The sequence below is a fragment of the Microtus pennsylvanicus genome, chromosome 4, assembly GCF_037038515.1.
Source record: "Microtus pennsylvanicus isolate mMicPen1 chromosome 4, mMicPen1.hap1, whole genome shotgun sequence".
NCBI classification, from domain to species: domain Eukaryota; kingdom Metazoa; phylum Chordata; class Mammalia; order Rodentia; family Cricetidae; genus Microtus; species Microtus pennsylvanicus.
The window spans coordinates 121,600,582-121,627,283 of record NC_134582.1 but is presented as its reverse complement, the minus strand read 5'-3'; the positions used below and the strand labels follow the sequence as shown (position 1 = coordinate 121,627,283).

Below are 26,702 nucleotides of genomic sequence, written 5' to 3'. Positions count from 1 at the left end.
GGTGTGAGATGGAATCTCAGAGTTGTTTTGATTTGCATTTCTGTGATAGCTAAGGATGTTGAGTATTTTCTTAAGTTTCTTTCAGCCATTTGAGATTCCTCTGTTGAGAGTTCTCTGTTTAGGTCTGTACCCCACTTTTTTTAAATTAAATTATTGGTTCTTTTGATGACCAATATTTGTGAGTTCTTTGTAGATTTTGGAGATCAGCCCTTTGTCCAATGTGGAGTTGATGAAGATCTTTTCCTATTCTGCAGGCTGCTGTTTTGTCTTGTCCTTTGCTTTACAGAAGCTTCACAATTTCAGAAGGTCCAATTTAGTAATTGTTTCTCAGTGTCTGTCCTACGGCTGTTATATTTAGGAAGTAGTCTCCTGTGCCAATGCATTCAAGTGTTCATCTTAAATCAGAGCTGGACTTTGTAAAAAAGGTCTGCAGCCACCCTTGTGGGTCTGGGAGTAAAGAGAAATAGACTATGAATATTCCTCACCTCCTCTTAGATTGAATACGTTAGTTTTCTGAGGCTGCTGTATCAGAGTGCTGTAGATTGGACTTCTTAAAAAGAAAGAAAAAAAAGAAATGTGCTTTTACAGTTCTAGAGTGCAGATGTCCGAGATTCCTTGTGGGAGGGGCTTCCTTCTGAGGGGTGTAAGAGAGAGTCTGCTGTAAACTTTTCTCTTTGCCTTATAGATGGCCAACTTCTTGCATCTTTATAAGAATACATGCCTTTGTCTAAGTTTCTCTAGCTTATAAAGACTCCATTGATATTGGATTAGGACTAAGTCTAATGACTTCATTTCCAGGTGATTCCTTCTGCACAGACCCTACCTCCAATTGCCCTCACGTTTTATAATGTCGCCAACAGAACTCCAACGTATGATGTTTGGAGAACAGCTCCCTTGAAATGGGAACAGGCCCATTATCTGGACCCTCATGATGCGTATTTTTGTGGGAGTCAGATTCTTCCTTCTGTTATGGTGGCTGAGAAGCCAAGAAGCCTCCCAGTTGCTTAGGACAGTGACAATGGCTTGTGTTTTTCTCCAAATCCTCTCTGCTCCGTGGTCGTAGGCCTTTCTGTGGAGGTCTCTTCTGTAGTGCCCTTATCTGAGCTCACAGCCTCTGTTAGAGCTGAATACTTGTTCTCAGTGCTGCTTCTTGGCATGACAGGTAGGATACAAACATAGGAGTCAGTCTGATGCAGGGTCAATCACAAACTTAAACTCGAGAGGCAGAAGCAGGCAGATCTCTGTGAGTTCGAGGCCAGCCTGGTCTACAAGAACTAGTACCAGGACAGGCTCCAAAGCTACAGAGAAACCCTGTCTTGAAAAAGCAAACCAAAACAAAAAAAAACAATCACAAACTTAAACTGCTGAAACTTATTTCAAGTCTTGAAGTCTCAATCTTCTTTAAGAAGAGTGAATTAAAGTAGTGTCATATCAACTTATTTTGAGGATTTGGTGGTGAGTGGTTTGCGTCAGCGTGCCCAGTAAAAGCTCCACTTCTACCATGGGAGACCATGGACCAGAGTCTTTGGGGCTTTTCGTGTGCTATAAATTAAATCAGCTGGGTTAGTGGCTATGGGAGGTGAGAGTCTCCTGTGGACTGGTAGGACTACATGTGGTTGGATTTCCATGGCCCATCCCTAGATCAGCCGCTCTGGTGTGCAGCCTGAGCTGGAAAAACATCCTGGGCCTACCTGATATTTAGTTTTCAGACACTTAAGTGTATAACACTCAGCTCCTTTGCCCTCCTGGGTGGTGCTAAGTGCTCTAGGAGGAAGCGAAGCATCTGGTGAAGGTGTGTAGGAAACGTTGATTGTTTCCATATTATATCCTCTGAATGTGGAAGCTCTGTCGTCATTCCTAGGTCCGTGTCAAGGCCCTCTCTCCCATGCAGGGAACTGAGCTAGCCTATCCTACACCCAGCACCTGCCGGCCAGACATGAACTTCATCGTGGGAGTGGATTAGAGGAGTCTTTCTGCAGTGGCTCCATGGTCAACCCCTGCCTTCCCTTGTCCAGTTCAGAGTCCTAGCTGAGGACTTGTCCTGGAAATAATCATAAGAAAAGCAAGGTGATGGAGAGATTGACATGTGGGCTGCGTCCCATACCTTTCCCAGTAGCGGTTGTAGATTTTGTATTGTTTTATTTCGTCCATCTCCTCTCTTTTCTGTATCCCTCTCTCCCCACCTCTTTGTCCCTTCTTTAAAACAAACAAACAAACAAACAATCAAAACATAATTTTCACCCATTGCTTCATGCTATATAAAGCTCTTTCATCCAGTATGTGAGTTTTCACGTTATATTTCTCTAGCAGGAACAATGGGCCATTTTTAGCCGGCTGGTTCTCAGCGTCTTTGAACTGGCCTCTGGAATCCGTAAGGATAAACAGGAGCCAGTGAGGCTGGCCTGTGTTTGATTTAAAATTGGAAACCCAGCAGTCACAAGCGAGCTTTATATATCTGGGAGTGTGGGAGCCTCGAGTCCTGATTTATGAGGGAGCTCAGTGAAAGCACATGAAAGTAGAGGTAATATTTATAAATTCTTTCCTCTAAAGATAGATGGAATGTTCTGCCAAGCTGGAGTTAGATAGCACCTTTTTTGGGGGGATGAAGGAAGGTTGTTTAAATCTGATTATTCAATGTCTGAAAGGAAAGGGGATGTTGTAGGTACAGCACCTGCTCCAGAGTCTGTCAAAGAAGAAAACAAAACCAAGCTCTTTCTTGCTCCTTACACACGGATGACTAATTAATTGGTGGCTCCTTTCTGCTGCTCCAGGAACTTTGACCTCTTTGCCTTTACTCAGTAAGCAGTAGGATTTCTACTCTCAATTATGATGATCATACTGTAGTATTTTTAAGTAAAAAATAACTATGTTGTCTTCTTTCCTTAAACAAAACAGCATCTCCCCTGTCCCTTTGCTATATGCAATTAGATAGGATTGATTCCTTGGGGGTCCTAGCCACTGTGGGGATGAAGAAGGGAAAAGAAGATGAAGCCGTGGAAGTGGAGAGAATTGTGATGATATGCCTTGGGTACCCTAGATGCTAAGGTTACTGTGTTCTGGGTACATTGTTCTGGGTAAACTGAGTCAGAGTAGCTGATGCCTAACTGTAGAGATTGGCATTACCAGGCCTGGTAAGAGACTTGGGATCCACCAGTCTGTTCAGGGGAGTCACACGATATCAAAGCTCTTTCAGGGGGTCACAGATCAGACTAGGAGCCCGGGCTTTGTATCTGCTTCTTGTGGAATCCAGACCTCGGAGCGTAACAGCCATCAAGATAATCACAGGAGCTACTGCTGCCTGCAAGAAACCTTCGAGACTGCATCTGGTGGTGTTCTCTCATAGAAGTGTGTGTGTGTGTGTGTGTGTGTGTGTGTGTGCGAGTGTGCACGCGTGCGTGTGTGTGCGCGTGTGTGTGTGTTTGTAGGAGTGTCAATAGACCCTCATCTGAAATCTCAGCCACTCTTCCTTCCATCAGTCTCCTAACTGTATGTAATTCTGCTGCACCGCGGATAGTCCTAGGAGATGCTGGCGTACATAGAAGGAGGGCCTCCATCTTAGCAGCTCTGGGGAAATGGTTATCTATGCTGGGATACAACTCTTCAGAGATGTGTCTGAACAGTTTGGGGTCACTCACGCTCCTTCAAGTGATCCCTCACCCACGCTCCTATCAGCCTCAAATCCTCATTGGTTCACCAAGTCAGACTTGGGTGAAATTGTTAATTGATCTTTCATTTGGTGCTCTTCTGGAGTGAGTAAACTTGATCACATCTTCCTAGGAGATGTAGATACAATGCTATTTCTTACCCTAAACTCAACGGGTTGGAAAGAGGGGCCAGCCGTATGCCCAAGCAGCAGGTGCTTTCCACTAAATAACCCTAAGTCTCCAGAACAGGAGGCTGCAAAACCAGTTTTAGTACATTGTATTTAGGAAAGTAAATACCAGTGAGGCAGGACCAGGCATAGTCAGCTTGTCTTAGGGCTAACTGACTTTGACCTTGATGCCTCAGAGCTTCCAGGACAGGAGGAACAACCCCCCCACCCAGTTTTAATTACCACCCCACTTCCAAGGGAACCGCCTGCTGGGAAGCTTGGGGGGGGGCGCTGTCAGTTCTTGGCTGAGGGCAAGCAGAAGCCTTTCTCATCTTACCTGCCAGTTCCTGCCCTGGCAAAGGAATTCTACATGAAAGGCTCTGAGGCCTGAAACATGTAAGCATGAGTAGTTTTAGGGTGGTGTGTGGATCACAAATGGAAGGGTTGCTTTAGCAGCATTGCCAGGAACTGGTCCGGAAATATAAAAAGAGCCCCTCCTAGCTAAACTCAGGGGCATGAGGTGGTCTTGGTGTTTGTATGTACTTCACATTACTCACAACCCAGGATGTTAGGATTCCAAGGCAGTGCACCAGCCAGGCTATCTACAGGGTACAGAAAGACCGACCACTGGAGACCTCTCTTCCTCGCTTGCCTGCAGAATCTAGGAGAGAGCTGACAGAATCCCTGGAGATCCAAGTTCTGTTTGCCCCTACAGGGCATGTTTTCTTTGGGTGGGTGGCTCTGGGATCCATATCCACACCTCAATACACAGCTCTTCTGTTTCAGCGACTCCAGGGAGCTTCTATCCGGTCATCTCTGGATACTGTGTCCCTAGTGCTTTTGAGACTCATCCCCAAATGGAAACGTCCAGTCACACCTGACTCTTAGCAAAGCCGAGGTTAGTTAGCCCAGTCCGAAACTTTCTTCTGCTCTCCTGATGGGAGGATTGACAGTGATCCGGGTACCAGAGCTGGTATAGAAAGCGGGAAGCGCGTTTTTGGTTTTGTTTTGTTTTTGGCCTCATCTCTGCCTTTGATGCTGGGGATATTTTGAGGGTGTCAAGCCTTGTTGACTATTGGTGCTAGAAGGGACCCTTAGCTATGATAGTAACAGGACATATATTTTTATCAAGGGGCCTCTATGCGTACGTAGGGACCTACTCCATGATGGGTTTTATTCTTGGGCTGATGAGATGACTTAGCAAGTTAAGTATTGGCTGTGTAGTCTGACAAGCTGGGTTCCATCCCGGGGGGAATGAGAGTGTCCTCTGACCTCCATGTGTGCACGGTGACGCCTGCACTCTCCTATAAACATCATGAATACAGAATAAAAACAGATCAAAAATTTAAAAACAGTGTGCATGGGCTGAGAATATAGCTCAGTGATAGTGCTTGCTTAGCATGTATAAGAGCCTGGGTTCACTCACCAGGACTGAATAAAAAAAATACCATTCTTATAACCCTTTGCAGTGTGGAGAAAGGCCACTCTTGTCATCACAGTGAAGGCAAAGGGGTCATGCCCAGCCAGGAAGGAGGTCAAGCCTATGACATGCCCTCAGGTTCCTCAGTTGTAAGATGAAAAAACAAAGCATCCTGGCTACCCTATGGTAGCGAGTTCCTATACAGACTCGGTGCCTCTCACTTAACAAGGAGAGTGCGTGGGTCCTGGTGTCGTAAAGGAGCACAGCCATGCAGATAAGAGAAGGGCAGGGCTGCAACCCCAGGCTGTCCCACTCCAGAACCCACCCTCACTATTTTACAAATGAGAAATCAATGGCAGGGGAGGGGGGATGTGGGGACCATGAAAGATCAACATTTTTGCGGAGTCCCAATCTCGGATCCACCTCACAAAACATTGAACTTTCAGTCCCCTTGGCACTCAGATGTTGATTGAGGAGGCCTCTCAGACTCTGGACGAGCCAGTGCAACCTCTGGGCATGGCCAGTGTGGACAGGGCTAACGGTCTCTGAGCTGCTCTTGCACCTTGGCGGGAGTCATCTTGCAGTTAGAACCCCCCTCAACCTTCTCATTACCAGATACTTGACAACAATCAGAGTGACTGGAGGGAAACAGGAGTAAAGAGCTGGAGATCCTTCTCTTGGGTGATTGACACAGGCATTTTAGCAGCATTGTATTTATTTCCTTTTTTTTTCTAAAGCTGGATTTTCCAGCACAGGTTGGCGTCTAAGGACAGCATTGAACTTTGGCTACCTCTACCTCCTGAACGCTGGCATCACGGGTTTGTACCACCATGCCCGTTTTATGTGATGCTTGAGAACCCAGAGCCTCATGGATATTAGGCAAACATTCCTTCAGAGAGCTCTCTATGTCCAGCCCCTTACTGAGATATCTACTTTTTCTTTGCTACCAATTTGATCATTACGGGGAGAGACTTACTGCATCCAAACGTTTTCTCTACGCACCAATGCAGGGATTTATTGCACTTACACAAAATAAAACAAACAAAAAATGACAGTTGGAGGAAACAGGGTTTTAGTTAGAAACACAAAAGGGAACAACATAGGAACATAGGTATCTTATTTATTCCCCCACAGTCTCCCTCTCTCTGTCATTCAAATTTCTCTCCTTCTAGATGAATACAAATGTGTTACAACTGACCCCCAGCTTAGGAAAAAAAAAAAAGAACCACAGAGGTTTGCATGAGACACAAAGGACCAAGTCAGAGCTTCACCTAAGGGAAATGATGTTTTCCAGATGGCCCGACCTCAGTCATCGACGTCCCCATCACTGCCTTTCATTCCATACCCAGATGTTTCCCAAACTGAACAGCAGATGAAGTCTTTGGTCTAAGACGCTCCAGGAACTGTGATGCAGGCTACAGGCCTTCTTGATGCCAAGCATTGGGTGCCTGGTAGAACCCTACCCAGGAGATTCTGAGATGCTACTAAGTTAAAAAGACCTCTTCATTTTTGCTACACACACACACACACACACACACACACACACACACACACACACACACAGGGAGATTCCAGCCTGGTTTATGCCATGGAGTTAATGATCATTTCTGTTGGAAACAGAAAGAAAAAAGAAAGAAAGAAAAAGAAAAAAAGAAGCATGGGTCCTTTGGCTCGCTGTCCATGCAGAGATGGGACAGTCCGTGTCAGCTCTTGAGGGCTGGGAGGCGTTGATGCCTGTCTCAGCCTGAGGCTTTCTCTGTCAAGGGGTGTGAGCAGGTGGGAAGCTGGCAGAAAAAAGAGAAAGCAAAATGCAGTCTGGTGGATGAAGTCCCCTTTGCCTGAGACGCAACAGAGCCCAGAGGAAGCTGGGAAACAGGGAAAGACACCCAAGGCCTGGGTATGATTCTCACCACAGTGAGGGTAGCCACTGTCTGGCAAAACTTGCACGCAGCTTAGGAGCCTCATGGGCGCCTGGCTATCGCAGCCTCTGGCGCAGCCTCACTTGGATACGAGCATGTGGACAAACTCCTCATAGTTCACTTGCCCATCGCCATCTGTATCTGCTGCCCGTATCATTTCCTCCACCTCCTCGTCACTCAGCTTCTCCCCCAGCCTGGTCATCACATGCCTCAGCTCAGCAGCACTGACATAGCCGTTGCCATCCTTGTCGAACACCCGGAAGGCCTCCCGGATCTCCTCCTCGCTGTCGGTGTCTTTCATCTTCCTGGACATCATGCTCAGGAACTCCGGGAAGTCTACAGTGCCGTTTCCATCCTTGTCGATTTCATTCACCATGCCCTGGAGCTCAGCCTCCGTAGGGTTCTGACCCAGGGACCGCATGACAGTGCCCAGTTCCTGGGTGGTGATGCAGCCGTCCCCATCCTTGTCAAACAGAGAGAAGGCCTCCTTGAACTCAGCGATTTGCTCCTCAGTCAGCTGGTTGGTCATGCTGGCAGGTCGTAGGTGATGCGGCAGAGGTGACCAGGCTGGTCTCTGTTCCCAAGCGCTTAGTGCGGGCTGGGCTCCTCTTCCCAGGTTCTGTAAAGACAGGTGGAGACTTCAAGGGGCGGCTGTCTGTCTGGCTTTCTAGCCCTGGCTTGACTGGCTGGGACTTAAGAAGGAGCAGGGTCCTCCCCCATGGTTGGTCTGGCAGGATTGGGCTGCCATCCGCAGACACCCCCGCCCCTGTGGTTGCCTGAAGGCCAGGTCCTGTTTAGACAAGAGTCCAAGAGCAGCAACCAGGCTGGTCTGCTAATTGAGCTGCTGCCAGACCTTCTTTCTGTGTGGAAGGCAGCTTTCCTCGTCAAACACCAACAGGGCCGGCAGCAGTCACGGCAATACCTTCCATGCAGGTATAGGGAAAACCTTTTGTTAAAAAAAAAAAAAAAAAAAAAACCTGGGCTTCTGGCCTTGTGTTTCCCATCTCCCCTTTCCGTTTTCTTGATTTTGCACCCTCCCCCAACCCAATCATCTACTCATCTCTCAGTAAAATAAACATTTCCCTTTCTTCAATGGAGCTGAAGCTTTCTGTAGATGAAGAATAGAAATTGCTTGTACGTTCATTGACTTTGATTCCCAAACCTGGTGATTTCCTTAGGTTTTCAGATAGGAATAATGGGTTCTCTTCAGGTAAAAGCAGGGTTCACTTGTCTTTGGAAATAAATGACATGAACGGAGAATTTCCTGCAATGCTTGTACCCGCTCACGCTGTTTACCGAGTGTTTCGTGGACAGATGTGGCTGGAGGGGAAGAATACAGAATGAACACAGCATGGAGTCCTGGTCTCCATCAAGTTCAGGTCCTGACTGTGACTGAGTTATTAAGGAAATGAACAGGTAAGCCCAAATGAGGTCACTGAATACTTTTTGGCACGTGCTACAAAGGAAATAAAGGCAGTGATGGGGAGGATGGAGGTAGTGATGGTTCATGGTCAAGGACGACTCTTCTGCAGAAAGACTCTTGGAAGTGGCCTAGGGAAGAAGAGGGTATGGTGGGACGAAGAGAAGGAAAGGTGGGCCGTCTGAATTCCGTCTAGTGAACAAAGGGGAGGGGGCATGCAAAACAGAGGAGAGCTTTGCGGGACTCAGGGAGGAATCCCTCGGCTTTCCTTTGGTCACAGTACCCTTGGAGCTTTTCAGCAGGCACTTGCCTGAGCTCTGGAGCCAGAGCAGAAAGTGGGATCATCTCCAGGAGGTGACAGAGTCAAGAAGGACCCCAGCTCCTTACTGTCTGGGGTGGGGATGGAGGCTAGGGAAATGACCTCCCTAAGTAAGAGGACTCCAACCAAATCCCATTGGAGAGAGAAATACAGAATTGGCCCTTTGTTCTGTTACTGACCAGGCAGGCCCAGGGCCAGGGCTGCATGGAGAAGATTGTCTACTTAAGAGGAGTTACTGGGGAGAGAATATCACAGACCACCGCTTGGCTGTTAATTGTTTCCTCCTGGAATTTCTCTCCCTTCTCCACGCTAGCATTTATAAGACCAATACAAATGCTTTCTTCATTCAAGTAGATGGCAGCTTTGCCTTTGTTGTCTGGAAGGAGACAATGGGAGTTGCCTATCTGCCAGATGGTTGACTTCCTCCTCAAAGGGTCCCAAGATGCCCAGACCTTAAATGTGTGGGAAGAATAAAGAAGGAAGGTGTTCACAGTGGGAGAAGAAAAAGGAGGCAACATACTACTCCACACACCATAAAATGAACACCTGGACAACAGGATCTGGACATGGGGTGGCTATGGGGACCCAGGGTGTCATGGAAGAAACAAGGTGACGGGCATCTTAGAGGCCGCTGTGCGGACAACCACTCCATTAGTGGTCAGAAGCCACTCTCCTCTCTTCCATACTCAACTGCTTGGTAGTACGGGAATGTGGTGCTACCTCGGAAACCCCAGGGTACATTGTTTTCTTTCTGTATTGACAGAAAAGGGCTGAACATGAAACAGAATAGAATAAAATTCATTTATTTAGGGACAATGAGAAGATACCACTTGTTTCTAGGCCAAAATTCATATTCTCCCTTTATAACCGCCCTTACTGATACTGATTTTCTGTGTCAGTTACTCATCTTTTTCATATAACAGAATAACGAACAAAGGTAATCTGAAGATGGCTCAGGGGTAGGCTAGTGACCTGAGTTCAGGTCACCAGGAATCACATGGTGGAAAGAAAAAATGGTCTCACAGATGTTCTCTGCTCACTACATGTGTACTACTGTGTGCACACACACCACCACCACCAACAACAACAAAACCCAAACACACAAAACAAAACAAAACAAAAAAACTAAGAACAAAACCCCCAAAACCAAAAAGAAAAACCTCTGCCTACAAAGAACATGTAATAAAATTAATATACATGTATATATTTGCACATTTAAATTTTTCATTAAACCATGTGTTTCTATTAGCAAGGGAAATGAATAAATAAAGATTGAAAAACTACTCCTAATAATCTTTTTATTGATTTTTGTTGAGTTCTACATTTTTCTCTACTCCCCTCCCTGCCTCCCTCTCCATCTTCAACCCCTCCCAAGGTCCCCATGCTCCCAATTTACTCAGGAGATCTTGTCTTTTTTTTTCTTCCCATGCAGATTAGATCTATGCTTGTCTCTCTTAGAGTACTCATTGTTGTCTAGGTTCTCGGGGATTGTGATTAGTAGGCTGGTTTCCTTTGCTTTATGTTTAAAACCCACTTATGAGTGAGTACATATGATAATTGTTTTTCTGGGTCTGGGTTACCTCACTCAATATGATGTTTTCCATCCATTTGCCTGGAAATTTCAAGATGTCAACTTTTTTTCTGCTGTGTAGTATTCCGTTGTATAAATGTACCACATTGTCCATATCCATTCTTCAGTCAAGGGGCATTTAGGTTGTTTCCAGGTTCTGGCTATGACAAACAATGCTGCTATGAACATAGTTGAACACATGCCCTTGTGGCACAGTTGAGCATCCTTTGGATATATACACAAAAGTGGTATGGCTGGGTCTTGAGGAAGGTTGTTTCCTAATTTTCTGAAATAGTGCCATACTGAAATCCAAAGAGGCTGCACCAGCTTGCGCTTCCACCAGCAATACAGAAGTGTTCCCTTTACCCCCCATCCTCTCCAGCATAAGTTGTCATCAGTGATTTTGATTTTGGTCATTTTTACAGGTATAAAATGGACTCTCAGAGTTGTTTTGATTTGCATTTCTTTGATGGCTAAGGATGTTGAGTATTTCCATAAGTGTCTTTCAGCCATTGTAGATTCCTCTGTTGAGAGTTCTCTGTTTAGGTCTGTACCCCATTTTTATTGGATTATTTGTTCTTTTGATAACCAATTTCTTGAGTTCTTTGTAGATTGTAGAGATCAGACCTCTGTTAGTGACTATCTTTTCCCATTCTGTAAGCTGCCATTTTGTCTTGTTGACCATGTCCTTTGCTTTTCAGTTTCAGGAGGTCCCATTTATTGTTTCTCTCAGTGGAATTATATTTAGGAAGTGGTCTCCTGTGCCAATGAGTTCAAGTATACTTCCCACTTTCTATTCTACAGGGTTCAGTGTGGCTGGCTTTATGTTGAGGTCTTTGATCCATTTGGACTTGAGTTTTGTGCATGGTGATAGATATGGATCTATTTTCATTCTTTTACATTTTGATATCTAGTTATGCCAGCACCATTTGTTCAATATGCTTTCTTTCTTCCATTTGATATTTTTTGCTTCTTTGTCAAAAATCAGGTGTTCGAAAGTGTGTGGATTCAGATCCAAATATTCAATTCAGTTCCATTGGTCCTCCTGTCTGTTTTTAAGCCAGTACCAGGCTGTTTTTATTTATTTTTTTGTTTTCTTTTTTTTAAAATTTATTTATTTATTAAGGATTTCTGCCTCCTCCCCGCCACCGCCTCCCATTACCCTCCCCCTCCCCTGGTCAAGTCCCCCTCCCTCATCTGCTCGAAGAGCAATCAGGGTTCCCTGACCTGTGGAAGCCCAAGGACCGCCCACCTCTATCCAGGTCTAGTAAGGCGAGCATCCAAACTGCCTAGGCTCCCCCAAAACAGGCTGTTTTTAGTACTGTAGCTCTGTAGGAGAGTTTGAAATCAGGGATTGTGATGCCTCCAGAAGTTCTTTTATGGTGCAGGCTTGTTTTGGCTATCCTGGGTTTTTTGCTTTTCCATGTGAAGTTGAGTATTGTTCTTTCAAGGTGTATGAAGAATTTTGTTGGGATTTTGATGGGCAAAATTGCATTGAATCTGTAGATTGCTTTTGATAAGGTTGCCATTTTTACTATGTTAATTCTACCTACTGAAGAGCATGGGAGATCTTTCCACTTTCTGGTGTCTTCTTCAATTTCTTTCTCCAAATATTTAAAATCCTTGTAATATGTGTCTTAACATTGCTTTCATTGCAACCCATAAATTTGGGTATATTGTGTGTTCATTTTCATTAAATTTCAGAAAGTCTTTAATCTGTCCCTTTATTTCTTTCTTGACCCATTGACGATTCAGGTGAGCATTGCTTAATTTCCATGTGTTTGTGGGCTTTCTGGAAGTAGTATTGCTGTTGAATTCTAGTTTTAAGCCATGATGATCTGATAAGATACATGGGGTTATTCCAATTTTTTTGTATCTGTTGAGTTTGTTTTGTTACTGAGTATGTGGTCAAGGGTGCCCTTGTGTTTGGAGCATAATGTTCAGTATTGAGATTTCCTCTTGATGGATTCTTCCTGTAGCTAATATGAAATGTCCTTTGTCTCATTTGATTGATTTTAGTTTGAACTCTATTTTGTTAGATATTAGGATAGCTACACCAGCTTGTTTCTTAGGTTTATTTGATTGGAATTTTTTCCCCAACCCTTTACTCTGAGGCAATGTCTGTCTTTGAGGTTGAGGTGTGTTTCTTGTATGCAACAGAAGGATGGATTTTGTTTTCATATCCAATCTCTTAGCCTGTGTCTTTTTATAGGTGAGTTGAGTCCATTTACATTAAGGGATATTAATGACCAGTGATTACTATCTCCTATTAATTTAGTTTTCGTTGTTGGTGATGTTAATTTGTGTGTTATCCCCTTATTTGGGATTTGCTGCTGTGAGATCATCAATTGTCTGTTTTTGTTAATGTAGCCAACTTCGTTGAGTTGGAGTTTTCCTCCTATTATTTTGTGTAGGGCTAGGTTTGTGGCTAGGTATTGGTGAAATCTAGATTTGTCATGGAATATCTTGTTTTGTTCTTCTATAGTGATTGGAAATTTTGCTGAGTATAGTAGTCTGGGATAGCATCCGTGGTCGTTTAATGTCTGTATAACACTTGACCATGATCTTCTGGCTTTCATTGTCTCCAATGAGAAGTCAGGTGTAATTCTCATGGGTCTGCTTTTATGTTACTTGGCCTTTTTCCTTTGCAGCTCTTAATATTCTTTCTTTATTCTGTATGTTTACATTATTGATTATTATGTGGCAAGGGGACTTTTTTTTTTTATCCAGTCTATTTGGTGTTCTCTATGCTTCTTGTATCTTCATAGGCATATCTTTCTTTAGGTAGGGAAAGTTTTCTTCTATGACTTTGTTAAATATATTTTCTGTGCTTTTGAGTTAAACTTCTTTTCCTTCTTCCATACTTATTATTCTTAGGTTTGATATTTTCATGGTGTCCCACATTTCCTGGATATTTTGTGTTAAGTTTTTGTTAGATTTAATGTTTTCTTTGACTGATGAGTCTTTTTCCTCTATTGTATCTTCAGCACTTGAAATTCTTTCTTTCATCTCTTGTATTCTGCTGTTTAAGTTTGCATTTGTGGTTCCTGATCATTTTCTCATGATTTCTGTTTCTATAATTCCATCGGCTTGTATTTTCTTTATTGTCTCTATTTTAGTTTTCAAGTCTTAAATAGTTTCATATGTTTGATTGCTTTTTTTTTAGTTTTCTTTAAGAGATTAGCTGATGTCTTTCAATATTTTGTTTTTTCCTTCATTTCTTTGAGGGAATTTCTCATTTCCTCTTTAAGAGTATCAAACATTCTCCTGAAGTTATTTTTTAAGTCATTTTCTCCTGCTTCATCTATATTTGGTTGTTCAAGTCTTGCTGTTGTAGGGTCTCTAGATTTTACTGGTGTCGTGTTGTTCTTTGTGGTGTTGCATGCGTTCTTACCTTGTCTACTCATCTTTTCCTCTAATTGGTGTGGTTAGGCCTGTCTGTGACTCTGGGGATTAGTCTTCTAGGTGCCAGTGGATCCAAGCCTCAGATGGTTGTTCCTCGTGGCACTGTAGTCAGAGCCATGGTTCTAGTTACCCCATTGGTCACTTCATGTTTCTGGAGGTTGTTCAGCACTCCTGGGATTTGCTCTGCTCCCATGGAGTTTGCTGTCTCAGGCCTGCTCTGGCCCATGTTGCTGGCTCAGACCTGTTTCAGTAAGTGTCCCTGGTCTGGAGCTGCTCCTGCAGAGGTTCCTGGTTTGGGTTTGGTCCTGCAAAAGTCTCTGGCTCTGATCTTCTCCCTTAAAGGTCCCAGACTCGAGTGTGCCTGGACCCGCAGAGGACCTGGCTCAGGCCTAACCACTCAGAGGTCCCAGAGTCATGCCTGACCCACAGTGGTTTCTGGTTCCTGCCTACTCCCTTGAAGGTTCCAGACCAACGCCGTGACCCACAGAGCTCCTAGTTTATCCTACTCCCTCAGAGGTCCCAGAATCACTCCCAGACCTACAGGGGTTCTGGCTCAGGTCTACTCCTTCAAAGGTCCCAGATTCATGCCCAGACCCGCAGAGGTCTCTGGCTCTGGCCCACTAGCTTGCTCAGCAGTTGCTCCCCTGTACCTGCTCTTGTGGAGTTTGCTGTCTCAGGTCTACTCCAGCCCAGGTCTCTGGCTCAGTACTGCCTCCGCAAATGTCCTTGGTCTGGATTTGCTCCTGTTCCCCTGGAGTTCACCATCCCAGGCCCACTCCAGTCCAGGTTGCTGGATCAGTCCTACTCTTTTCCTAATCAAATTTGTATTTGTTTTTTTTCAAGATTTAATTTTTATCTGTTTGAATTCATTGTTTGCACATTATATATACAGTGTGTGTGTGTGTGTGTGCCTGAGGAAGTCAGAAGAAGGTGTCAAATCCCCTGAAATTTAGCATCTGGAGTCATGAATGGTTCAAGCTGCCATATGTGTGCTGGGAGCTGAACTCAGACCTGGGTGGAGGTGGGCGGTCCTTGGACTTCCCACAGGTCAGGGAATCCTGATTGCTCTTTGAGCAGATGAGGGAGGGGGACTTGATCGGGGGAGGGGGAGGGAAATGGGAGGCGGTGGCGGGGAGGAGGCAGAAATCCTTAATAAATACATAAATTTAATAAAAAAAAAGAACTTAACTGTTAAACCATCACTCCAGCCTTATTTATTAAATTATTATTATCATTATTATTACTTTTGTTATTGTATATATGGGTGTACATGCCCCAGCACATGTTTACAGATGAAAGGACAACTTCATTTGTTCTCTCCTTCCACCTTTATATGGGTTCCAGGGATCAGATTCCAGTTGTCAGGCTTGCAAAGCAATCGCCTTTATCCACTGAGTCTTATTAGCCATAGACTTTGTTGAACTCCGAATAGTCTCTTCTTTTCCTGAGGTTAGTTAGGAATTTGGACCACTAGGTAATTTGAGCAACTTTCTATTTTGGAGGATATGAGAACATGGTTGGCAGTTGTTATGAAGTAGAAAAGGCAGAAAAATATGATAATCAGTGACCCCACCTCCCCAGTTGATCGCCACAGCAACAATCTGCTGAGAGAGAGACTGTTGAGCATTCTCCTCCCCCATTGCTGCCTGACTGCTGCAGACAGGACAAATCGTACCTGGACATGTGATCAACTACCTCCCGGAAAACCAGGGCTGACATCACTGGAAAACAATTAACCCATAGCAGACAGTTCCATGGAAGATGAGGAGTCACGTTTGGGTAAGACAATCTGCTCCCTTCAAGAGGAGTACACTTTCTGCGGGTTTTACTTTCTGGGGCATGCATGTTTTTGTGGGTCAAACACCCAGGCTTTGCCTGATTTTTACAAAAAAGGCACATTGAAATAGAACCCAGGAAAGACATTAAACAGAATTACTTAGCACCCATGACTCACAAAGGGCTGCCTTGTGATGGCCACACTGCTGCAATTCAAAAATTGGGAAACTATGGCAGAGGGAATGTTTCTCATTTCATGGCTTAATTCTCTCCTTGCAGCCTCTCCCCCCACACACTGGCTCCTTTCTCTTCAGAAAATAAAATATGTGTGACTCTCTAGACCAGTTGTTCTCAACCTTCCTAATGATGTGACCCTTTTATACAGCTCCTCATCTTCTGGTGACCCCCAATCACAAGATTATTTTTGTTGCTACTTCAAAACTAATTTTTTTATTGTTTTTTATTGAGCTTTACATTTTTATTCACTCCCCCTTTCCTCCCCTCTCCTCTTCTACCTTCTTTTGTGACCCCCCCCCCCACGCTCCCAATTTACTCAGAGATCTTGTCTTTTTCTCTACATATATGTAGCTCCATATATGTCTCTCTTAGGGTCCTCTTTATTGCCTAGGTTCTTTGGAGTTGCAGACTGTAGGCTGATTTTTCATTGCTTTGTGTCTAAAAGCCACTTTTGAGTGAGTACATATTCTATTTGTCTTTCTGGGTCTGGGTTACCTCACTCAGGATGTTTTCTCTAGTTTCATCCAGTAGCATGCAAATTTCAAGATGTCATTGTTTTTACCACTGAGTAGCAGTACTCAATTGTATAAATGTACCATATTTACTTTATCCATTCTTCAGTTGAGGGACATTTAGGTTGTTTCCAGGTTCTGGCTATTACAAACAATGCTGCTATAAACATAGTTGAGCACATGTCCTTGTGGTATGATTGAGCATCTTTTGGGTATATACCCAACAGTGGTATTGCTGGGTTTAGAGGTAGATTGTTTCCTAATTTTTCTGAGAAATTGCCATACTGATTTCCAAAGTGGCTCCATCAGTTTGCACTCCCACCAGCAATGCAGGAGTGTTCCCCTTACCCCACATCCTCTCCAGCATAAGCTGTCATCAGTGTTTTTGATCTTGGAGCAACAATTAATAAATGGGACCTCCTGAAACTGAGAAGCTTCTGTAAAGCAAAGGACATGATCAACAAGACCAAGTGGCAGCCTACAGATTGGGAAAAGATCTTCACCAACTTCATATAGGACAGAAGATTGATCTCCATAACTGTAATTTTGCTACTGTTATGAATCATAATGTAAATGTCTGTGTTTTCTGATGGTCTTAGGCAAGTCTTGTGAACCACTGATCTAGACATTTAAAGTTACTGAGAAATGTATTATATACATGCATGAAGATCTTATATTGAACCCAATTGCTGTGTATAATTAATATATAAATAAAATATTTAAAAAGGAACTGGGATGACCATTCAGTGTGTAAAGAACTTGGAATTTAAGTGTGAGGAGTTTGGATCTCCAAAACCCATGTAAAGCTAGATGCAGCAAAGCAAGCCTATAATGCCTACACTCCTATGGCAAAGTGGAAGGCAGAGAATGGAGACTCTCCAGAAGCCCAAGGGCCAACTCACCAGTATATGCTACCACAAGCAACAAGAATGACCTTGTCTCAAAGAAAGTGTATGACAAGGACCAATACCTGATATTGTCCTCTGATTTGCTCATATGTTGTTGGCACGTGTGAGTCTTCACTCACAATACAAGCTTACACACACACACACACGCACACACACACACACTTTAAAAATATGTCTGTGAGTGTTTTTGCCTTCATGTATGTCTGTACAGCACATTTGTACCTACAGGGACCAGAAGAGGTTGTCAGGTTACCCTGACACTGGAGTTACACATGGTTGTGAGCCCCCATGTGGGTGCTGGGAATTGAACCCACGACATCTAGAGGGCAATCAATGCTTTTAACTGCTGAGATATCTTTCCAACTCCAACAAAGATTTTTTTTATTATAAAGTGTATTTAAAAAGTCAATAAGGACTTTGGCTTGTGGCTATGTGAGGTACATGTATCCATCTTTACTGTACTTGAAGGTAAAACTGTGAAATACTTAAATATATAAAATATGACATAGAAACTTAAAATATAATCAAAATACCATGACTTATTCACATAAGTAATGTCTTTTTATGAAAACAAAAACCAAAAAAAAAAACTTCTTTCTTGAAGACAGAAAGTAGGGAAAGGTGTGGCACTCTCAGGAGCAGTTTTGTGAATCTTGTCAACGCCTGGCTTTCTGAAGCAAGCGATGGCCCATCTTCACAGAGACAGTGGGGAGAGGTAGAACATTTAAATGGCTTTTTGGTTTTCTTTTCAGAAAGTTGGGTTATTTTTCTTTGATGTCATATCAAGCTGTTGCTTAAACATCACTTGCAGCGTGGAATGTGAGACTGCATCTACCAAAAGCTCATGGTCACACATAAAAATCTGTTGGTCTTACTTGTACTCTAAAATGGTACCCATGTATGATTTTATAATGCCATGCATTGGTTGCTCAGAAAATTCTGGTTCACTAGTTCTGTGGGACTTTTAAATATGAAGCCACTAAGTATATAACAACAACAAAAAAAACCCAGAATAATAAATACTAATACCAACCTGAATGGAAAATACTTAAGGCATTGAAGATTATCAAATTTACAATGGCAAATGTCAACAATCCAAACTTTCAATTTTCATTTGGAAGTTCAAACTTTATTGCCAGCAAATACTGTTAAGTAAAAATAATAAGAAAAGAGGCAGCTCAGCCGGTGCAAGAAGTACAATTAGGTCAAATCAAACCAAATCAAAATGCCCATTGTTTTATTAAGTAAGATGCTCTGGGGTGGCCGAGTCCATGTGAGAAGACAGGAAAGTAGGGAGCCCATGCAGACCTGAAAACCCTGTGTTTCTCCTCTGGGAGTCCACTTAAATACCCTGTGGGAGTGGTCCTGACCCTCCAGTTTTAAACATATTTTTCAGGTTACTCCTACTGCGTAAGCCAAGACCAACCTACAAAGCGCTCCCAGCATAATGCCAAAAACACCTGTACCAGCTCCAGGGACTTCATTGGCACCAGCTCTCTGGGTCACAGACACATGCCAACTAAAATCTGGTTTCCTCTGCTATTGTGTCTCATCCCAAGGCTAGCCCCATTTCACAGGTTCAGTAATAACAATATTTTTTTTCCTCCTAGACACCTGCCTTCTTACCTCCCTCAAGAAACAAATGCCCAGTGTCTCCAGAATGACAGCAATCAGGATGCCTGTTCAGCCACACCTCCCACTAAAGGTGGACCCACCAACAGCCAGCTCTCCCCTCCCCACATTGCTCCGTGCCCAGAGGAAGTAGCCAGACTTGAGTCTATGCCCTTTTTCCAAAGAGAGCCTAAAATGTTAATCATAATTATCACTTCAATTTCCTGTCACCCCTATATCCAAAGAGTCTGGAATGTTAAGTGGGGAGCGTAGCCCCAGCCCCTGGCATCCATCCCAGCCCCCCCCCTGGCCTGGGAATTGTATTGGTCTGGACTCCAAATCCCAGCACTCCCTTGCCTTGCCAGCTGCTCTTCCAATAAAATAATTCTATGAGGGGAAAAGAAACATCACCTTGGACACTTGCAGACAGCCGCACAAATGTTCTCATGGTAACTGTCACGCTTTCATGTTTAGCTGACTCTAAAAACCTGTATACAGTTGGGCATGGTGGTCCACGCCTTTAATCCTGGCACTCTGGAGGTAGAGGCAGGAGGATATCTGTGTGTTTCAAGGGCTACACAGAAAGACCCTGTCTCAAAATCAAGAAAGTGTATACAAGAATACAAAGGCACAAATGTATAGTTTTCAGCTCTTCAAATAAGACTGGCTTTTCTTTTTTAATGAGACATTTAGTAGTCCAAAATACAGTCACTTGAGTCATGCAAAGAGGCTAACATTTTCCCCATGATTGCTTTTGACCTCAGAGTAAATGTCACACGCGAGTCCTCTCAAAGGGTCTTCATCCCCCTGCCCTGTAAAGATCCACGGAACAAACAAGAAGATCCACTGCTATGCAGTGCTAGGGAACGGAGGTCTGAACTGTTTGTCAATCATCCAGGCTACAGTGCCAGATACCAAGGCTCCTGCAATCACAATGGGATGGCTTTGGCCAGATAGAGTATGGTATTGATGAAGACTGTGCGAATACTCAATCAGAGTGCTGTAAATTAATTCCTTTGGAAAGGAAGGATTTTAAAAGCTAAGAGATTCAAGGAATTCTGCCTTTGCAGTCTGAATTTGGACTCAAAATGACTTTTTTAAAAGGAATGTGTTAAACACCTTGGTCAATGTAGCTCTCCCTTAGGGTGCTACAGAAGGAGGTTTGGATCAGGAATTCCCAACTTTTAGCATTCCATTCCTAACATGGAGCTAGAATGGTGCATGGGTCACTACGGGACTCTTCCTCTCTTTCCTTCTTGCTAAAACTACCCACCTGGCTAACGTTTGCTCACGGTCTTCCTTTTCCTGTCATAAAAACATAAAAAGCTCTATCATGAAATACTTTCGGATTCACTTTGCCATCCATCGAGCAATCACTTGGATCTGCATATTGCTTTGTTTCAATATGACAGATGAAAAATTTGAGTCAAAGTTAGACAACTGGTTCATTGAAGGCTTGCGCTGGAATCGAGACCTTCTCATGCCTACCGGCTTAGTCAGCATCCTATCCTATTTACTTTGTATTTATCACCAACTTCCGGCTGCAAACATTTTGGCCCAGGAGCTACAGAAGACACTGATAAGCACAGCTGTCTCAGTGTAGGAAAAATGGCAAGTCATTTCTGGTAGTTTGGTATGTCTTTAGTCTACTTTTCCAGCAAAGAGCAGTTACCACCTTCGTAGGTCCATTACTGGGTTTAATTAGCACCTGACAATTAATATGACCAAGGGAGAATTTGCTTCTCATTCCCTACCAGATCTGCTTCTTCTCCAGTCTCCTAATCTCTCTTGAAAGCAGTTCACTTAACTATTCAGAGCGAAACCCAAGAGCCATATTTAATTCTTTCCTTCCTCTTATACCACATCCAGTCTTTCAGCTCTTCCTCCAAGATGTGTCCCAATGCATCCACCTCACCAACCTTATCCTGAGGCAAGACAGGTCAATACTCTTCAAGCCTGTCTCCCTTGTGTTTGGCCATTCGGTGACTATCATGTCTTATCATACCCTTATAAGGACATATCTTTGGCTTTCCCATAAGATCCAGACTCCTGACAATGGGTGGCTACCTTTGTCTTCCATGACCATTTCCTGCCTTCTTGTTTGTCTCCACATCACTGACCTCCATCACTGAGTTCTAGGCGCTGGCCTGCTTTCTATTCCTTTACCACTTCTACCCTGATGCCTACTTTGGCATCTTTGTACAATGTGCTCCATCTGTCCCCAAACCTTAGGCAGAGGTCTCCTCAGGACCCTACTTTAAACTGATCGCCCCCCTTACTCATCACTTCCCCCACTCTTTTGTTTTCTTCGCATTTACCACTTCTTACTTTATATTTATTTATTTATTTATATATTTATTTTGTTTTTCGAGACAGGGTTTCTCTGTAGCTTTGATGCCTGTCCCGGAACTAGCTCTTGTAGACCAGGCTAGCCTCGAACTCCCAGAGATCCTCCTGCCTCTGCCTCCCGAGTGCTGGGATTAAAGGTGTGTGCCACCACCACCCGGCCACTTCTTACTTTATATTGGTCATTCTTTTCTTGCTTATTTTGTTTCGTGCGAAAGATAAATCTATTGTTGGTTTCTTTTCTCATGCTGCTCTGTGAGGTAGGACAGGACCTCTGCCTAGCAACAAGTCAGTCAGTGTTTGCTGGCTGACACAGGAAGGCTGCATCATAAACAGCCGCTTTGCTTCCAGCTACATGAGAAGGGTTGTTTCAGCCTTATCTTTGATTCACGTTAGAGCACAAAAAAGGCCTCGAATGGTCTTTCCAAAATGTCAATTGTATTCATCTTACAAAGTCTAACAGTTTGTCCTCTTTTGTTTGTGTGTTTGTATATGGCTCCATAGCAATGAGTGACCTCTGTGTCAGTCCTCAGGAGCAGCTGAAGATGCCCACACCTGTACACATCTGCCCCAAGGCCTTTCCTGTTGCAGATTTCTGCAATGATGTCAGAAAACCCATCCCCCATAGAACACATTGTGTCTGCAGCCTAAACTCAAGATTTGGATTTATTCTCCCAGCTTCCTGTAAGCACTCTGGTCATGTGGCACTTTTATTGGCCTAGTTTTTTATTCTGGTTCCTAACCCAAGTAATCTGGCATGGAGTCTCTAAGGACAGAGCAGGGACAATTGAAGTGATAACTGCTGACAGACTTAGCTTGAGGTGGGAGTTTCCTCCTTAATAAAAAAAAATCTATAGAGATGATAGATAAGAGACTCCAGGCTCAAATTAGAATTTGAGACTAATGGGCCAAGCAGAGTCTATGTAGAATGCCTAGGTGGAGAGATAGTGAGAGAGTTCCAGAATTGGTAGTGAAAGAACTGAGGATCTGGGGCTGGAGAGATGGCTCAGCGGTTAAGAACACTGCCTGCTGTTCCAGAGGTCCTGAGTTCAGTTCCCAGAAACCACATGGTGGCTCACAACCATTTGTAGTAAGATCTGGTGCCCTCTTCTGACCTGCAGAACACTGTATACATAATGAATAAATAAATCTTTTAAAAAAAAAGATAGAGTGTTTCTAACCATGCTTGAATCTCTGGGTTTAACTCGCAGACAATAAAACTGGGCATGGTAGTGCATGCCTTCCGCATTTGGAAGGTGAAGGCAGGGGGATCGAAAGTTCAAAATTGTCCTCGGTAACATTGTGAATTTGAGGCCAACCAGGGATGCATAAAACCCTGTCTCAAACAAAACAAAAAGAAAAAACAACAACAAAAGAATTGAGTGAAGGGAAGACCTTGTGAGGTCTACAGAGCACTGGAATTCAAGCTTTACCCACAGTGAGTTGGACACTCCTTGAGAGCAGAATTAAGAAGGGACTTTCTTGAGTCCCTCTGCTTCTCAGTCATATGTCATAAATTAAGTTCTTTAGTTACTTCTTGTTTGGGACTGACTTCTTACCTGGTGCATGACACGGAGAGAGCTTGAGGATTTTTATCCTCAGTTCCTCAAAGTTTTATCAGCAACTGTCCATTGGAATACCCCTATAAGTATTCCTTTAGTAATCATGTTGAATTTGTAGGGGATGCGTGGTTTTGGTATTGATCTGGGTGATCTTTGGGTGGCTTTTCATCTGTCTTGTGTGAATTATCAAGACTCCTACGAGGCCTCATGATGGGCTAATATGGAGACCCAGTGAATCACTGTATGGAATTAAGTTGTGGTTGGTGTGATTGAAATCGGATAAGTAACCAGGTAGAGCATCTTTTTGGATTCAAAGGAGAATGGCTTCCCCATAGTTTGAAGGGTTCTGCCTGATCATAAGGTAAAGTTCACCAAGTGCTGAAGAACTAAACATCTGGGCTGTGTTAGGAGAATCCAGGTCTTCTAAGATTGAAGTCCGTATGTCGAGGCCTACTGTTTCCTCCAGGAGGCTGGTTTATGTCAGCACCAGGCTGCTCTGCCTAGTGCTAAGGTTACCTTCTCAGCAGCTAAGTTTATTAGGTTACTGGATTGCTGAGTGTTTGGTCAGAAGCATCACCCCAGCTCCCTAACACCCCTTTATACAGAGAGTGTGGAATATTATAGTCAGGGGGTCTCATCCAAGCTCCCTGGCATCCGTCTTTGGCGTACTGGGCAGGAACTCCATTTCAAACCCCTTCCCTGGGAGTTGCCTTAGTCCAAACTCCACCTGTGAGAAAGCTCTCCAAATGGTGATCCCTCCCCAGGGAGGATCAAGAGCACTCCTACAGACTACTTAAACTGCCCCCACCCCCGAGAATGAACACGTTGTCTCTCTCTCTCTCTCTCTCTCTCTCTCTCTCTCTCTCTCTCTCTCTCTCTCTCTCTCTCTCTCCCTTCCTTGCCATGCTTTCCCAGTGCCACAACGGAGCATTGCATTAAACATGGGCATCTTTTATTCAGTTTAATTTGGTCTGATTGGAATTATTTGCATTGGCGGAGAGGCTCATCCAAGAAAGATTCCTAATACTGACGTCATCTCTCAGAGCACCAGCGGCACCTGTTCTAGGGAGTTAGAAGGGACCCCAAAGTAGACTGTGCTTAATTTCCAAGAGCATGTTTGAGTACATCAGAAATAAGTGATGTCTCCAAAGACAAGCAACTTGGTAGTAGGTTTCATTTAAAAACAGTCAAAAAAGTAAAAATGTAATCTCAGACTTCTTCTTTCCCTGGAAGAGGCTGTTTGTTTTGTGATATTTGAACTTTTTAGGGAAATTGACAAGGGCTCACTTGCTGACTTCTTCTGTGCTGGGGTGATGAGTAAAAGCTGATGGGGGAAGTGTAGACAGAAGTGACGTCAGAGGAAGGAGAGGAATGGCAGGTCTTGGCAGCCATTCACCTGTGTGAACTACTGGCCTTTTAAAACTGACATTGGAGATTTTGAAGAAAAAAAAGAAAAGAAAGAAACAGAAATATTAAATAAGATGATATTATTTGGGCCTCAGGGCTACTACAATTATCTTTTTACCAAAGTGTATTCTTTCATTCGATGCAGGGACTCATGTAGCCCAGGCTAGCCCTGAACTCTTAATAAGTTGAAGACAATCTTGAACTCCTAATTCTCTTTTCTTTAACCTTCTGATTATAGGCAATATCACATCCAGATGTTAGGGATTAACCCCAGGACTTTCTGCATGTTAGGCAGGCACTCTACCAACTGAGCTGCATGCTTCTGACTCAAGCTCTTGATGCATAATTGGGATAAGTAGGATTGCCCATTGATAAAAGCCTCTGCAGCCAAAGCTAATTGCCACCAAGAAAACAAGTTGATCTTCCCTGAGGCAGACGACTCATTAAGAGCTCTTGTTCTAAACTCCAAGTCTTTGAAGTTTATGGTTGTGATAAAAGCTTTAGCATTTAGTTCAAGAGTCTATGTGTGTCTACATGAGCATCTGTACGTGCACATGTGTGCATATGTGCATGTGCATACGATCCCGTGTGGGTCAACTATCCATTTGGGAGTGTGTTTTCCAGAGGTAAACATGTCGACGAGGACAGGAAACATGTTGTGTAGGGCACAAACACACTGCCTGGGTGAGGGGTTTGAGGGAGGCAACATGACTCAACAAGGTGCCCCATTTTACCTGCGCTCACTCTAGCCATCTACCCAGCAGTTTTCAACCATGTTCTTTGAAATCATGGACCTCAAGAGAGATCTTTTAGTAAGGACAGGAGCCAGAGGTTCACTCTCCTCCTTCCCTCTCCCCACAGCCACCCAGGGAAGCTCTCATCTTCCTGTGTGGCTCCGAACTCTCACCTAAGTAACACAGTCACTCACAAAGTGAGCATACAGGCCCCAGGGGAATGTGTGCTGAGGCATGCAGCTCAGAAGAGCATCCGAGTCACGGGCATAGCAGGAGTTTAAGGAATGTGAATTATTGTTTTCAAATACCAGTGATCCATTTTAACATAAAGTTAGAGCCATTTTCATGGAGCCATACTTTCAAGGTCTTCCCTCATCCTAACATGATTTCTTAAAGGACTCATTTGTGAATACCCTTAAGTATTAGGGTTTCACGGTATGATTTCATGGGAGGTACATTCTAGTTTTGAGTGTCCATAGAAAACGCTGGAATTTCTGTATGCTTTTGTAAAGTAAAGAAATAGACAGTTTCTGACTTAATCTCTGAAGCAATATGAAGGGGATCAGAAAAAGCCCCACCCAAGACTGAACATTCAATTTTGACAGCAGGCCAAATTTGGTGAGTCAGAGAAAGGATGCCCCCAGGAAAGGAGGTAGTTACTCAAGTGGCGGAAAGGGCAGAGACAGGAAGGAGGGGGAAAATGGCGTAAGAAAGGCTTGGAGGCAGGAGTAGGAGTGGACCCTGAGAGGAGAGGGTAAGCGGAAGGGGGGTGGGGGGAGTTCAGTCTCACTGCTTGGTGGCCCAAGGGAACACAGTAAACAAGCCTAACAGAACTTGAGCAGAAATGAGGTTGTCTGGGATGCAGACACCTGAGCTGTAGCCTTAGATTGGCCAAGAGCATGCCGGGATGTGTTTCTGCAGCAGGGGAGGTTAGGGAGGAGGGGTAAGACAGAATAAGAAGAAGGAAAGAGGAAGGGAAGACGGTGGGGGGGGGGGGGCAAAGTTTGTCTGAAGGAGCTAGTCACACTGTCTTCTGTAACGTCTGTTTTAAGAACGTGGAACTAGTGATGTGTTCCTAGAGACTCTACCATGAGTTCCACTGAGATGGGTCCAGGCCTAGAGTCAGACAGCTACATTTTTTGGAAAAGAGAGAGAATTTGCAAGGTACAATGGGATTAGGGTAAAACAGGACTCAATACACTTTGTACTTTGTATTAACTTAATCATTTGTTTACCTGTCTATCCGTAACCATCAGGTTACTTTGTACCATTCTTGTTCTCGGGCTGTCCAGGCGGTTTCAACAGGCTCCCACTATCAAGGAGCTGAGGCTAGCAGCAGTTCTTAGAGTGCCCACAAAACTGTGGCTGCTCAGGACGGGGCCTGACACGATGGAGCAGCCAGGAAAGGGAGCTCATATTTGAGCTTTGTGATCTACACTCACAGATATCCATTCATGAGATCTCTGTGTAAAAAGACGGACTGCATCTTCTGGAAGCTGATATGTCTTCCCCATCAGCTCTGCAGCTCTGCAGAGCAGCCTATGACGTGTGTGTGAGCCGCTCCTAACTTCTACACCAAACAGGGAAAAGCAGTTACAGTCTCTTCTAGAAGGACTCAGAGAGAAGATCCTGATGCAATCGGCATGAGATGCCATGGAAAACGTAGGACAGGTCAAAGCTGGATTTGAGCTCATTACACTGCCCTTCCCTCCAAATGCCTTTCGTTGAGCAAGTCGGAACCTGCA

At 44.0% G+C, this 26,702-nt stretch overlaps 1 protein-coding gene across 1 annotated transcript; it reads right to left on the bottom strand.

The window, feature by feature from the left end:
• Positions 1–7,229: 7,229 nt before the first annotated feature.
• On the bottom strand, positions 7,230–7,679 carry Calml3 (calmodulin like 3). Its single transcript, XM_075971095.1, has one exon. The coding sequence runs from the start codon at positions 7,677–7,679 to the stop codon at positions 7,230–7,232; it is 450 nt and encodes a 149-aa protein (XP_075827210.1).
• Positions 7,680–26,702: the final 19,023 nt, after the last annotated feature.

What these genes read in the sequence shown, in the direction of transcription:
- Calml3 (XM_075971095.1), bottom strand. Translation starts at nt 7,679, where the DNA reads ATGACCAACCAGCTGACTGAGGAGCAAATCGCTGAGTTCAAGGAGGCC.